The 15,327-nt window shown below is 37.9% G+C and overlaps 1 protein-coding gene across 1 annotated transcript in view; it reads right to left on the bottom strand.

Annotated features, from left to right (window-relative positions):
- Positions 1-15,327, bottom strand: part of cpne7 (copine VII) — a 50,240-nt gene that overhangs the window by 25,110 nt on the left and 9,803 nt on the right. Inside the window, exons 2-8 of the mRNA XM_079446316.1 lie at positions 14,441-14,623; positions 13,443-13,517; positions 8,497-8,571; positions 2,030-2,113; positions 1,848-1,937; positions 682-780; positions 418-504 (exon numbers count right to left, since the gene is read on the bottom strand). Of these exons, the coding sequence (XP_079302442.1) occupies positions 418-504; positions 682-780; positions 1,848-1,937; positions 2,030-2,113; positions 8,497-8,571; positions 13,443-13,517; positions 14,441-14,623 (693 nt within the window). The remainder of the gene's footprint in view (positions 1-417; positions 505-681; positions 781-1,847; positions 1,938-2,029; positions 2,114-8,496; positions 8,572-13,442; positions 13,518-14,440; positions 14,624-15,327) is intronic.

Genomic DNA, 15,327 nt, shown 5'->3' with positions numbered 1-15,327 from the left:
TGTTGTTTGGTTTTCCCAAAACCTAATGCTTTATCTGTTAATGCATTCATTAAATCAGTTCTGAAATTATCCGTGGATGTATTAATTAAATAATAGCCCAAATTAAAATAAAAAAAAGTTTCAAACTGAATTGATACATGTGAAAAAAACAGCACCAACAGACTTAAGCAGTACTATAAATAAAAAGCTTCCCTATGTGAAAGCGCACAAACAAGACAAATGCATTAGCCTCTTCCCACCCCACTGATGTCTTTAGGCTAAGCTTGATTGTCACACCCACCCACAACAATATTAACTCCACAGTCTTTTTATTCACAGCTGGTTGGCCAGTATTGTCAAGTACTAGCATCCTTAAAATAAGGATGGCATGCCTACAAAGCTCTCTAAACACACAAACATAGACTGTCAGACTCGTACCTTGAGATCACTGAGAATAACCAACCCAGAGTTCTTGTAGTTCTTCTTCTTCAGTTTGTATTTTGGATTGATGCAGTCCCATGTGACCTTCAGGGGCATGGAAAGAGATCAAAGAGGTGAGCTGAAAATTGAAGGTGGCACTACAGCAAAGTCACTTTTACCACACATGCAGAAGGGTTGGGACATTTCTTTAATCCATTCTAGTTTTCAAACAGCTATGACCGATATCAAACACCAATGAAGGACTGAATGTCTCACACTGACCTTGTTTCCTGAGGAAATCTTCTGCATTTCTTTGAAATTGGTGTAGAATTCGCCAATGAAGTCATGCTTTCCCCTCGAGTCATAGTCCCAGACTAAGCACTGCAGGGCACAGAAAATTACAACAATTCATTTGTCTATTATGGTTCCATGTGTTATTTTGGTTTTATTCTTGTCATTACTTCTTTATATAGGAATAGCTCTTCATGTCTGATTTTGTCATACCAAGTCTGTGTGAATTTCTTATGTAAAAAACAAAAATAGTTAAAAAAGTAGTCTATATCACTCCTGTGAGTAACAAATCCTCTGTCATAGCTGTTCATTTTGATTGCACATTTTCACTTGGGAAGATTTTGGGAACTTAAACTTCCATTTGTCCTTATAACTAAACTACTGAACATCTTTATAATACTTGGAAAACAGTGCATAAGTTGTAAGGACTTTAATGGTGCATTATTTTTTTGTTCTTTTTGGAGCTTCACAGCCACTGATTACTAAATATTTATATTGTAATAAAAAGAACATCTTTGGGGCCATTCACACAGAATGCGTTTTTCCACTCCAATGTGCTACTTTTCCATTGTATTTCTGTGCAAACATGCGCTAGAATGATGTGTATGACTGCTGCGTCTCAAGTCTTTTGCAGCGTCTTGCACATGAGCACCATGTTTTTAGGACACCGTGTCAAGTTAAAAGAATTTAAACTTTTACACGCTGCGCAGCTCATCTGTCGAAGTTCCAAAACATTGGACCAATCAATTTAAAAACTATTCATGATCGCAGTGTCTTGCATTTTTTAGACTCAAAGATGCATTTTATGAGAATGGTTCCTTCAACGCTATCTCACGACCAATTCGTACGTATTTTACGAGGTGGCTAATTTGTACGAATTCATACGACCTCACTCATACGATTTTGTACGATTTGTCTAAACCCCAGTGATGGGTAGGTTTAGGGGCGGGGTTAGGTGTAGGTAATTTGTACAAATTCATACGTATTGGCAACTCTTAAAATACGTACGATTTAGCAAAAATCGTATGAATTTGTACGAGTGAGGTCGTACAAATTCGTACGAATTTGTTCCACAGAAGAAATTAAGTCATAAAGGTTTGGAACAAAATGAGTAATAGAATGCCAATTCTGGAGTGACCTGCTCCATTAATATTCACCTTCAACTTCCTTTCGTCATCACAGCTGCACAGAGAAATGAGAGACACCTTAAAGGGTTCCCACACAGGGTTCAGATTGTTTTTAATCACCTGTAGATACAAATCAATATCATTGTTTAAACTAAAGAAGAAGAATGAACAGCAAAAGAAAGATTATTATCCCATGGGGTGGAACTGCTTACTTCAGTTCTGTGTACAAGCTGTTCTGTTCCATCATCATTGGTCCGATAAATCTCCAAGAATGGATCTGACTTGCTGAAGAGATCCTACAGTCACAAAAGAATGTCAATACAGTCCAAGCATTCAAAGGAGAACATCAAGCAATAGACAATATTTTAAAGACCCTATGGCTTAATGAATGCAATCTACTTTACTATATTGATGTATTTCTTGCAATAAGAACTTGGGTCAGGACAAAGGACTTGTCCTTTTTTACACACCCAATAGCCATTTGCTACTTGATCTCAAGGAGATCTATTATACTTGAAAGCTATCCATTAGAATTCATATTCATGTCTATGACAGTTGCTCTGCTGGCACAAAAACACAGATGATTTGATATTTGTCAGTTTAGCTCATAGGCACTCAGTTCCGGATGCAGATTTGTCTGAACTGTAAATGTCATTAATCAATCTGACTAATCAATTTGGAAAGTAATGTCATCACAACACTCATTGACTGATGGAACCACAAGAACATGCACTAAACTCTAAACTAACTACTTTCTGTCATGACAACTACAACAGTGTTTAGCATGGTAATATATATGGCACTGTTAATGTGTTTTGTCTTGGCAGAACTGATCTGCTTTCATGCTACTGAGGCAGAGCAAGTACTTGTTACTGCCAATACATCCACAGACATGCTGTTGTGAGCATATAAGAAATACTGCTGCTGCACATATAATATGAAATAACCCCAATATAACATACATGAAATCACCTTGTAGCAGATCTATACAGGTGGAGCTGGGGAAGGTGAAGGGTTTCTGAAGCACGCTGCAACTGCTGCAGCAAGCACTAGAAGTATTTGAATGTTGAGCAGCAAGCTCATTGGCTGCTAATGTGAAAAACCAATGATATAATGTGATTATATCAGATTGAGTTAGAACCTATAGGTGCCATCTAGAGTTTCATGACAGAACTATGCATATCTTGAGCAAATGGAACGAGTTAAGTCTCTTTAAAGTCACTGGCATAACATTTTATTATAATATCATATATTTATGATTTATATGTCTCTTGCAAACAAATTAATTTACAATACATGACTACTTTTCAATGGCTGTCAATTGAGAAAAATGTTTTCTGCTCCCATTGGTGTAGCAAAGGCTAACTGTTTTAATCATAATAACTTGACACGTTTGCCAGCTATTGCTAGTAATTCTGTTCCATTTCCCCTGAAGATTTAAATTTTACACTAAAGATACAGTCATATTTATCACTGATACCACTGACAATAGCTACCCAAGCTCACTGGAAAATATGTGCCTCTATGACCACTTTTATTCCTTTTCACACAATATTATGATTTACTGGACCAGAGATTTCATTAAGAAAGTCTAATTTTCCATAAAATTCCTTGCACCATATTATGTTATTTCCTCAAAACAAATTTAACATGCCGAAAGATTTGAAAACCACCATTAGCACCATTTGAAACTGCTGCAAAACCTGTAGAAAGGCATGTAATATCAGTGCTGCAGAAACGTCTCCACAAGCATGTATTTTCAGTGATTTCAATCCTTTTTTGCCCATGAAAGTTTGCTAATGTGACCGCACTTTTTGAGGGGGTATATTACCATATGATGGCCTAAAAACTGATGTTGACTAAAAAGTGACAAAAATAAATTCTTTTTCATGGGGTCTTTAACCAAAAAGGGAAAAAAACATGCACAACAATGCTTTCAGGTGAAAATATTGGTGAAGGAAAAATGAATATTGCATGCCCATGTGTGTTGCTGCCAATTGTGCTCATAGATGTGGCAAATCAAATCAACAATATTGTCTGAAACAATCATTCAACATAAGGTTTCTGAATTGCGGCTCTCGAGAAGTCAGAGGACTTTATTCCTAAGTGTGTGCAGATGTGAGAGAAAGAACGAGGCACAGGGAGATAAAGGAAGAGAGAGAAATTGGTAGAGCAAAGAACGAGCCATTTAATATCCCCATTTCTCGCTGCATTAGTGTGCGACATCTCCACAGGGACGCTGAAAGAGGAGGTGCCCCCACTATCTGGTTGTCAAGGTAACATCTTGCCAGTGGTTTGAGTGAAGACTGATTTAGACAAGTGATTTCTCTGTTGTTCGCATTCATCACATGCATCACACCTCTCACAACTGTCATTGCATTTGCGAAGTTCATATTCCCGGCTGTTTATTATTCCCAAAAGACATTTAAGGCTTAAAGAGATGAAATCTTTAGTAGCATTTTGCTTTATCGGATGACTAAATGCACAGACTAAAGGTTAATTCTGTGCTTGTCTTTTATGATCTAATGACAGATAGAGCTATCAATGTCCTCTGAAAAAGACAAAATATGTACTAATATCTACAGAGGAGACCATGTGAAGGTACAGCACCAAATTAAGCATTAAAATTCACAGAGAAATTGCCAAGTGAAGAGTCTTTGATAAATGTCACATAACCCAGAGAGACTTTTCGATTTAAAATGCATTAGCGCCTTCTTCATAAAGAGAAATGGCATTCACATCAAAGGCACAGACGTCTCTAGAATGCATCACGTGCAGAAGCTGTCATGAAGTCCAATATAGTTTGATTTACTAATGTGTCCATTCTGTTCAAATCATATCAGTCTGTGTGCACAGAAAGCCAGTGTTATTTGAACAGACAGATCCTGTCCAAAGATAGCAGCACAGCCTAGCAGTTTATTAGACTTCATCCATCCTCTCGCTATGATATCCAGACTGGGATACCGGAGCCAACTCTGGGTATTGAGGATGAGTGTGAAGAAGAAATGCTAATCAGCTCATGTAATACAGCTAATGCAAACAATGCAAAGCATTCAGAATACACATATTAATGACTGTAATTCCTATTAAACACATGAAAACATCATAATCTACTGAGCAATAATTAACAGACCTGAGGGTAAAATACAAGCTGCAATATAAGCAATTACAAGAGGGGAAACAATAAAATCCCCCCTCCCTGAAATAGAGCATTAAAATGGTTGGCTGATGAATATGTCGTGGCTGATGGCAGAGAAAGGTGAGAATTAAATTTTATTGCCTTATGGAATTTGCCACCATTAGCCTTTCAGAATTAGCCTGGTTAATGTTCTGATGAGCAAGCGGACAAGCTCGTCGCTAGGACGGAAATAAATTAGTGATGTGACAGATTAGCCTCTGCTTTCATGCATATGCAATGTGCAAAGAACGTGGTTCCATATTTTGCATACAGCAGAACTAAATATTTACTGCATATCAGCATATCTTTAACCAAGAGAAATCCTGCCTTAACAAACTTGAGATGACATACTGGACTAGCTTCAGATACCATACTGAACCGTGCACATTTTTTAATTGAAGAGATGGAGGATTATCTACAGTATAAGAGGCACGGAACAACCCCTCTATGTGAGGGGTCCCTCATGGTATGACATTTTGGTTCAATTTGTACAAAGCTGTTTATATACTGCATAGAAGCTGCAAATATTCTGTGCATTTACCCAGAGGCATAGACGTGGAATAATGAATTTAAACACATTCACAATTGCAGGAAACAATGGATCATGTGCATTGATTGTTTTTTGTGCACAGCAGACAGAAAATAAGACGTCTACCGATTGATTGAGAGAGCTGCTCTAAAGATGTGTCTGTGTAAAGGTGCTTTAAGTGCAGAATTTGACAGGGATACATTGTTAAACAACCAGTTCTGTCATACTTCAGTGAGTCTGCATTTACCAAACATTCGCAAATTTGTATGGTTATAACTACATACTGTACATACTACAGCTTTCCACCTGTGGCTCGAAACATACACTCTAAAAAAAATTGTGCTATATAGCACTAAAAGTGGTTCTTGGCTCATAATCATAGGATAACCACTTTTGGTGCTATATAGAACCATATCTTCACCACATCTTTGTCAAATGGTACTATGTAGAACCATAAGAGGTGCCATATTGCACTGTATTTCTTCAACAAAAATCAGACGCTATGTTTGTTATAGTAGCATCTTGGTGAAATTGCATTCTGAACGAAGTGTATGCCAGTTACATACTGCATGTTAATGTGATTTAAAAATGACTGGCTTTTTGTCGCTTTGTGCAAATGGAACTATGCTAATCTGGCTTTAATTGCAACCTCTGATCGATTAATTAATCAAGGTGTTCAGTGTTATGTGATAATTACAGACAGGTGTTTTGGACCAGGGTTGGAAATTAAGTCTGCAGGACAGTAGTTCTCCACAAGCAGGGTTGGCAATCCTTGCCGTAGACTCTCTAAATCAGGAATTGTTGATGCCACAGACTTCCAAATGGCAATACCCTTGCAAGAGACTTCCTAGCTAAAATAAAATTACATATGTGCAAAATATTATCTAGATAGAGATTCTATGAGAAACTATGTGAAGAGAACAGAAAACAGAGACAATAGAAAAAACCTCTTTACACTCTTTTTCTCAGAACTTTCCTCAGACCCCCAAATGTGCAAAAATTGTATCTTTAGAGCAGGGGTGCCCAACCCTGTTCCAGGCGATCAACTGTCCTGCAAAGTTTAGCTCTAACTCTAATCAAACACACCTGAAGCAACTAATTAAGGTCTTCAGGATTGCGTGAAAATTAAAGGCAGGTGTGTTTGATTAGAGTTGGAGCTAAATTTCGAACAGTCGATCGCCAGGAACAGGGTTGGGCACCCCTGCTTTAGAGGTACAACATTTTAACACTGGGGCAGGACCCCTGAGGGACATCTCTGTACCTTACCTTCCTCTACAAGGTACATATTAGTACTCTAGAGTAGTAATATGTACCCTTAATGTACTACTATGAAGCTTTATGAGGTAAATAAAGTACAAAAATGTTTCTTTAGTGGTCCTGCCCCGGTAACAAGCATTTTGTTGCCACAAGTATAACAAGTTCCTGAATTAGCAGCGTTGTTGACCCTGCAAAAACAGTCGTATCATTCCTACCAAATCAGAGTTTAGGTTTAGGTTAAGGGTTTGGGACTTTCCATTCTGATCAACCAACCATTTCCATCTGATTGTAGAGGAAGATAGTTTGACACACTAAACGTACCAATGCATACACTCTAATTACCTTTAAGGTACTAAAATGCATCCTTTAAGGGGTAAATAAGGTAGAAAGTAAGGGTCCTGCCCCAATGACAAACTGTTGTACTAAACCAAATCAGAGTTTAGGTTCAGGTTAAGGGTTTGGGTCCTTCCATTCTGTTCATTTTCATCTGATTTTAGGGAAATATAGTTTGACACACTCAAAAGGTACAAAAGCTGTCACTAGGGCGGTACCTTTTCAAAAGGTACTAAGATGTACCATAAGGTATTAATATGTACACTTTAGGTACAAATGTGTACCTTTAATGTAGTAAAATGCACCCTTTAGGGGTAAGTAAGGTACAAAGGTACACCCAGTGACAGCGTTTGTACCTTTTATTATTCTGAGAGTGCAGGACCATTGTTCCAACACCAGGCAAAAGATGTTGATCCAGGAACACGTCCTAGTTGGCAAAGTCACAGTCAGCCAATGATTTACGTGGGTGCTTTGACTCACTGTATGAGCGTCTCCAATCACAGCCTGCGCTTTCTGTTCTGGTACAGATGCCAAATAGCATTCCTGTCTCACTGTAAAAAGATGAATAGACAATATATTGATTTTCCCACCTAATGTGGGGTTGAGGGGATGTGAAGCTTGAGCGAACAAGTCATGACGATCGATTTGCTGTTTCCCTTCATTACATGAGATGTTTGAATTCATGAAAGTCAGATAAGAAGGGCTGAGGAGGAACGAACAAAAAAGCTGTGTTTTGAAGATAACTGCTGAGCATAAATGTCGCCCCAGGCTAAGAGGAAGAGAACAGCAGCATATGAAAGCGGAAGAGGGAGAGAGAAACAAGAGGAAAGAGTAGGAGAAGCAGATGAGATGAGTGCTGAGAGTAGGACGAGGGTTGCAGAGGCGTTTGTGTACTGTGCGGCAGCGCAGCAAAAAGTGCAGACACCTGCAGAACTACAGGGCACGGAGAGAGCTGCGCCGTGGGCCGCGTTGTGTGGGAGAGGCTGTTTGCACACAGAGAGTCAGCCAGCCACCCTACGCTCCCTCAGCGCTTCAGCTCTGTTAGCCCTCGCTATCCAGAGAGCTTCCATTCTCATTAGGAAACCTCAGCTGAATGAATAGAGTTTCAAACATTGTGCCAAAGCCAAAAATTGAGAGTGGGATTTTATGAAGCCATAATAGCCCTAATGGCTCTTAACGGGGCTGAAATTGAGAAGCCAAAACATTAAAGGCGAGTTGAAAGGTTCTTTGGCAGCTGCAATTATCTGTTTCAAAGGGTCAAAAATCACTACTTTACAAACAAAGAATATCATTTTCTGTCACTAGGTATACTTTAAAGCCAAAACACACTGAGTGCAAACTCTGGTGAGTTTTTATGAAAAAAGAAAAACATCATTCCTTACCTTATCATCTAACTTCTTGGCACAGAAGGAAAGCTCGACATAGCCATTGTTCCCAGAAATCTCTTCTGCGTGAATCTTGGGAAATAAGAAAAGGGATTAGCTGAGACAAAGCCAGCATACTGTTATTGTTTGTATTCTATATGTGTAATCCAGGACTCCACATCCGTTTTCCACTCCATTTTCTTTTTAAGCAGTTTATTCTTAGTATCTATCTATCTGTCTATCTGTTTATCTATCCGTCTGTCTGCCTGTCTGTCTATCTATCCCAGTCAGTCCATCCATCTGTCTGTCCCATACAGTCATCTTCCAATCCATCCCATCCAACCAACCAACCACCTGTTAATCCGTTCATCTGTCCAGTCCAGTCCATCCATCCATCTGTTCATCCACCCACCCAGTCAAGTTGTCCATCTGTCTGTCCATCCGTTCATCCATCCAGCTGTCCTTAATTACCCTGTCCAAGCTTTTATCTCTCTACTATTACATTTATCAATCAGTCCATACATACATCCACCCACCCCATCCATCTATTCATCTCTCCATCTGTCAATTCATTCATCCATCCACTCATCCCATTCCTCCATCTGCCAAACCCAGCCTATCCATTCATCCATCCTTCTGTCCATTCATCGATTTACATATCCCATCCTTTCCATTCATCCATCTTCCATTCAATCCATCTGTCCATCCATTCATCTGTCCATCATTCCATTCATCAATCTGTCTGTCCATCCATCCAGCTGTCCTTACATCCTGTCCATGCATTCATCTATCAGCCATTCCATTCATCAGTCTCTCCATCCATCCAGCCACCCATCCATCAATCAATCAACCCAGGCCATCCACCTATTCATCCATCTGTCTGTCTGTCCAACCATCCATCCATCCATCCATCCATTCATCCAATTACACATCCCATCAATCCATTCATCCATCATCCAATCCATCCATCCATTCACGTCAGTACATCCATCTGTCTGCCCACACAGCTCAATGGATATGTCAGTCCAGCTAAATTAATCCAGCCACCATTCATCAGTCTCTCCATCCATCCAGCCATCCATCCATCAATTCATCCATCGGTCCATCCCATCCATCCGTCTGTCCATCCAACCACCTAGTCCATCCAGTGGTCAATCCATCCATTCTTATCCAGCTGTGTGTTCATCCTGCCCATCCAATCCATCCATCCACCCAACCTATCTATCTATCTATTCATCCATCCATCTGGCAATTCATCCATCCGTCCGTCCACCCACTCATCCCATTCATCCATCCGCCCAACTCAGCCAACCCATCCATCCACCTGTCTATTCATACATTTGCCCATCCCATTCATCCATCCATTCATTCATCTGCCCATCAATCCATCTTTCCAACCATCCATCCATTGTCCATCCATTCAACTCAAAAAGATGAGTAGAAATTAAAGAGAAACTGCAACTCGATCAGTCTTGAGTGCAAATGTTATAAATTACTAACTGTAATTGCTCTTTCTGGAAATGTTTTAGGACGCAGCATACTTTGAACAACACTTAATAAAGGAACCATTTATGGAGCTATCTACTAGTTTGTTTGTCAAGAGTGGTTAAATCATTCCATTTTGTCTCACCTCAGATCAAAATGTGATTTCGTCAGCTTTAAAAATCTACAACCAGTTTGTAATACAATGAGGGGGTTCAGGAAAAACAGTCACAGCTGAGGGTGTTTCAACATGAAAAGGCCATTAGTTTGCAGTGTGGTCAGGAGGGACTTTGTTAAAACTGATGAGAAAGCAGGGAATCAACACCTATGATAAGGATGTGGTATTACGTTTTGTCTTACAGATGGACCTTGTCTGCCTGCAATAGAAACATGCAAAAATAGTTTGGGGCATCACTATTTTAATGTACATTTTTTTGCATGTGTAGCTTGTTTGAATCGAGTTGAACTAGCTCTGATATAGTAACTGAAATATTATTTTGACATACCGAAATTGATAGTCTACATTATTTTACACCATGTTAGCAGATATTGTAAGAATATCCTTTGTCTGTCTACCTAGAGTATGAAAGGCTTAACTGTGTTATATGATATGAGCCCAGAAAGCAGCAGGATTTAAGTTGGAAGTTAAACCGCCTGCACTGCAACCCAAACTACTCAGAGTTATATTAAAAGTCCTTTACACAGGTTAGACCTTATTCCTGAAACCTGATTACTTTTTAATGCACCGGGGTTATAGAGATTCCACATTATGGTACTAGGGGTTTCACTCAACTGTATCGAGAAATATTTTAAAGTGACATTTCATTCCAGAAGTAATAGAAAAAAAAAAATCACTCATTTTGTAATGTGCAGTCATCCTCTGAGTTTAGTGATGAGCGACGTGGGCATGATTTGGCATGATTTGGTAGAATATCACTTCTGAGTGACATCTCATAATGCAAAACTGTGCATTGTAAAGGGGTGGATGTAAATGCCAAAAACTCAGCCGTAGTTAAGACCTGTTCACATTATAACTATAATAATAACATGATAACTATAATAATACCAACAAACTGTAAAGTAAAAATATTGATTCGAGTTTTTCGAATAGAGAAGTCTACAAATATAAAGACCTAGATATACTCAAGATAAAGTTCTTTTTCTATTTTCACTTAGATAAGAGTCAAGTCACATTGTATTTATTTATATAGCACTTTATATGACAGATTAATTTAAAGCAAGCAGCTTTACAGTATTAAAGATGAAAAAACAGTCAGTGTCACTTTCAATTTGAATTACAACTTCAATTTGAACTTCGATTTCTTGTGTCAGACCTTGACAGAGTAAACAAAAGAAATTAACCGGATAAAAAATTCCATGTTAAAAAAATGTGGAGCCCCAAAACATACCTACCTTACATAATCACCACAGATCAAAGGTGTTTACTAGACCTTTTATGGAAAGTTTGCAAGCTGTTTTGATCAAAAAAAAAAAAAAAACTTTTTATTGTAAACTGTAACTTATCGAAACAAACTTTGTATTGGTGTAATTTTGTCTGAAATGACGTCATGCCAGTTCGGTCTTCAATTTCGCTTGAAGTATATCACGGTTTTAACGATAACGACAGGGGAAAACGATAGCATTGGAATCATTTCAAAAGCAATTTTTTTCAGCCGTTGAATGATAAAACACTGACAGCCAATCAAATCCCTCCCACCTTTAAAGATTGCAAGCATTTAAAGAGGCAGACAACATACAGGTCCTTTTCAAAAAATTAGCATATTGTGATAAAGTTCATTATTTTCTGTAATGTACTGATAAACATTAGACTTTCATATATTTTAGATTCATTACAACACAACTGAAGTAGTTCAAGCCTTTTATTGTTTTAATATTGATAAAACACAGTGGACCAACACCAGCATCACTGACTGTGGGTACTTGACACTGGACTTCAGGCATTTTGGCATTTCCCTCTCCCCAGTCTTCCTCCAGACTCTGGCACCTTGATTTCCGAATGACATGCAAAATTTGCTTTCATCCGAAAAAAGTACTTTGGACCACTGAGCAACAGTCCAGTGCTGCTTCTCTGTAGCCCAGGTCAGGCGCTTCTGCCGCTGTTTCTGGTTCAAAAGTGGCTTGACCTGGGGAATGCGGCACCTGTAGCCCATTTCCTGCACACGCCTGTACACGGTGGCTCTGGATGTTTCTACTCCAGACTCAGTCCACTGCTTTCGCAGGGTCTGGAATCGGTCCTTCTCCACAATCTTCCTCAGGGTCCGGTCACCTCTTCTCGTTGTGCTGCGTTTTCTGCCACACTTTTTCCTTCCCACAGACTTCCCACTGAGGTGCCTTGATACAGCACTCTGGGAACAGCCTATTCGTTCAGAAATTTCTTTCTGTGTCTTACCCTCTTGCTTGAGGGTGTCAATGATGGCCTTCTGGACAGCAGTCAGGTCGGCAGTCTTACCCATGATTGCGGTTTTGAGTAATGAACCAGGCTGGGAGTTTTTAAAAGCCTCAGGAATCTTTTGCAGGTGTTTAGAGTTAATTAGTTGATTCAGATGATTAGGTTAATAGCTCGTTTAGAGAACCTTTTCATGATATGCTAATTTTTTGAGATAGGAATGGGGTTTTCATGAGCTGTATGCCAAAATCATCAATATTAAAACAATAAAAGGCTTGAACTACTTCAGTTGTGTTGTAATGAATCTAAAATATATGAAAGTCTAATGTTTATCAGTACATTACAGAAAATAATGAACTTTATCACAATATGCTAATTTTTTGAAAAGGACCTGTAACTGCAGCGCATGTTGATAATAAACAGAGCCTTTATACCAACCCAATCTCACGGCAATTCATACTTATTTTACAAGGTGGCTAATTCGTCCAAATTCGTATGACCTCACTCAAAATGTTTGCTCAATCGTATATATATTTTTTCCAAGATGCACAATTCGTATGAATTCGTACGATTGATCTACAGATCTAAACCTGTCCCTAAACCTACATGTCACTGGGGTCTAGACAAATCATACAAAATCGTACGAGTGAGGTCGTGCAAATTAGCCACCTTGTAAAATACGTACGAATTGGCCACGAGATAGCATTGTTTATACAGTTATTTTTATAGCTATAGTTATTGTTTTTGCAATTGTCCTTTACACACGTTTCTTAGGGAAATTTCTGCCAAACAGTGGTTATTGTCGAAGGATGAGTTGGTGTGGCAAACAGTGTCTGCTTTTATTTAGCAAAAGTACAGCTTCATCCTCATCTGACTATCTAGGAGTGTGTCTCCAGTAAAGTAACTTCAATTGTCTTTTAGTTATTCTGCAAACAAAACAAAAAAAAAACCTGTGTGGGTGCTAAAATCAAGTGAAGCCAGATGAAACTTCTACCATGAGAGCTTTCCGTGAATGTGTAAATGTGTGCAGCAGCAATTAAATATGAATTATGTGTGTAAATTTCTTTCAACTCACTGTGATAGTGGATTTTCCAGCATATTTTCCATATTTCAGCAACAGAGGTTTCACCATCTTTTTTTGGGCCACTATCTGTGGAACAAAGTAAAATGTTTAAAGGAAATTATATATTTTTTTAAATAATAATAATAGGCCTAGTTAATTGAAAATAGCATAGTAGATGGTTTCCACACATACAGATGCAGGGATTTACTTTCATTCACACATGAACATCAATGAGGCTTAAATTAAATATGCAAACCTGTCCATACAGCAAAATATATCCAGCTATTCTCAAATATGTTTCAAAATAAGAAAAAAAAATAAAAAAAATAAAAAGGTCATAAATATAGCTATATTTGCTTAAATATATTAATGTAAATCCATGTTTCGGCCATTTTTTGTATATATTTTTCAAAATAAATTTTAAAAATAAAAATGTTTTTTTTAATACATTTACATGTCACATCTGAAGAAAAATAAATATTTGTTGTCTATGACACTTGTGAACATATAACACATTTGAATAAAAATCAGCAATGAACATACTTAACAATTTCCAAAAAAAATAAAACATTTAAAAACACTGTTACAATATATGAAAAAAAACTAATAATCCACATTATTAAATCATTATAAATCTAGTTTTGATCTGCTGCATCCACATTTGGATTTAGACTAAATGTAGGCTAATGAACAATTGGAAATGTATTTTCTTGCCCCAAACTACATTTTGAAATATATTTTGGTACATGAAGGTTTATATTTATACACAGAATATATATATAGAATATATGTATACACAGACACACACACATTTCATTGAATTACCCTGTTTACAACAAATATTTAGCATATATAATATATTCAATTTAAAAAATATATACTTTATGTTTATTTTTACCTATTTAATTATTTTATTTATTTATTTTTGCCATATGGGTTTTAATTTGGAGAGCATACTTTAGACCACATAGTGTATTATTAAATAAAATGCAGAGGAAAAGTGACATCACCTGTCCAAGCGTGCACTCCACCCCACCGAGAAAGTCGTCGTCTCGCGTCCCAATACTGTGGGTTCCGTGAATGTCGTAGACTTCAAAGCGTAGTTTCTGTACTTCCTCAAAGTAGTAGTCCAGCATTAAGACTTTGGCAAAGACCGGATTCAGGTTACTCTTGATCACCTCAGTACGGTCCAGCTGAATTACAGAAAGAAAACACTATTTAGTCAACAGTAAGTGAAAATCTTCTCACTGGAAGCATCTGGCTTCACAGGCTGTACTGTTTATTTGTCCCTGGATAAAGTCAAAGAAATGACGGCAGTGGGATGAAGGCCTCATGAGTCTGATTATTGAGAGCTTCCACACATGCAGCTGTGATGATCATGGTCTTGCTCTTGTACAAAACACATTTGTTCTCGTTTCTCATTCATCAGCTGTCTCTCTCCTCACCTCCCCCTGCTTTGCTATTGTTCACTGGTGCATGCCAAAAACAAACAGAGCAAATACAATCATTTCTGAATTAAAACCTCGCTGAGGCAATTAACTGGAGGAGTTAATGCATCACTCTCCAAGATGCTGGAGAAGATATTAGGGAATTAGTCTAGAGATGCAATCAGAAAATATAAGTATAAAGGCATTGCTTTCTACCAAAGCAAATGCTGAACAAACAAAGAATGGAAGTTTATAAAAGAGAAAAGTATTGATATTAAAAAAAAGTGAATGTGTGAATGGGTGCCATCAGAATGAGAGTTCAAACAGCTGATAAATACATTATAATAATGCACAAGTAATCCACACGACTCCAGTCCATCAGTTAGCATCTTGTGAAGCAAAAATCTACATGTTTGTAATAAATACGAATCCAACAAGGAGTTTTAAATTTAAGACAAAATCCAAGTTCA

This window comes from Barbus barbus, assembly GCF_936440315.1.
Source record: "Barbus barbus genome assembly, chromosome: 2".
Classification (NCBI taxonomy): domain Eukaryota; kingdom Metazoa; phylum Chordata; class Actinopteri; order Cypriniformes; family Cyprinidae; genus Barbus; species Barbus barbus.
The sequence above is the reverse complement of the archived record's forward strand: the minus strand, read 5'-3'. Positions and strand labels throughout refer to the sequence as shown.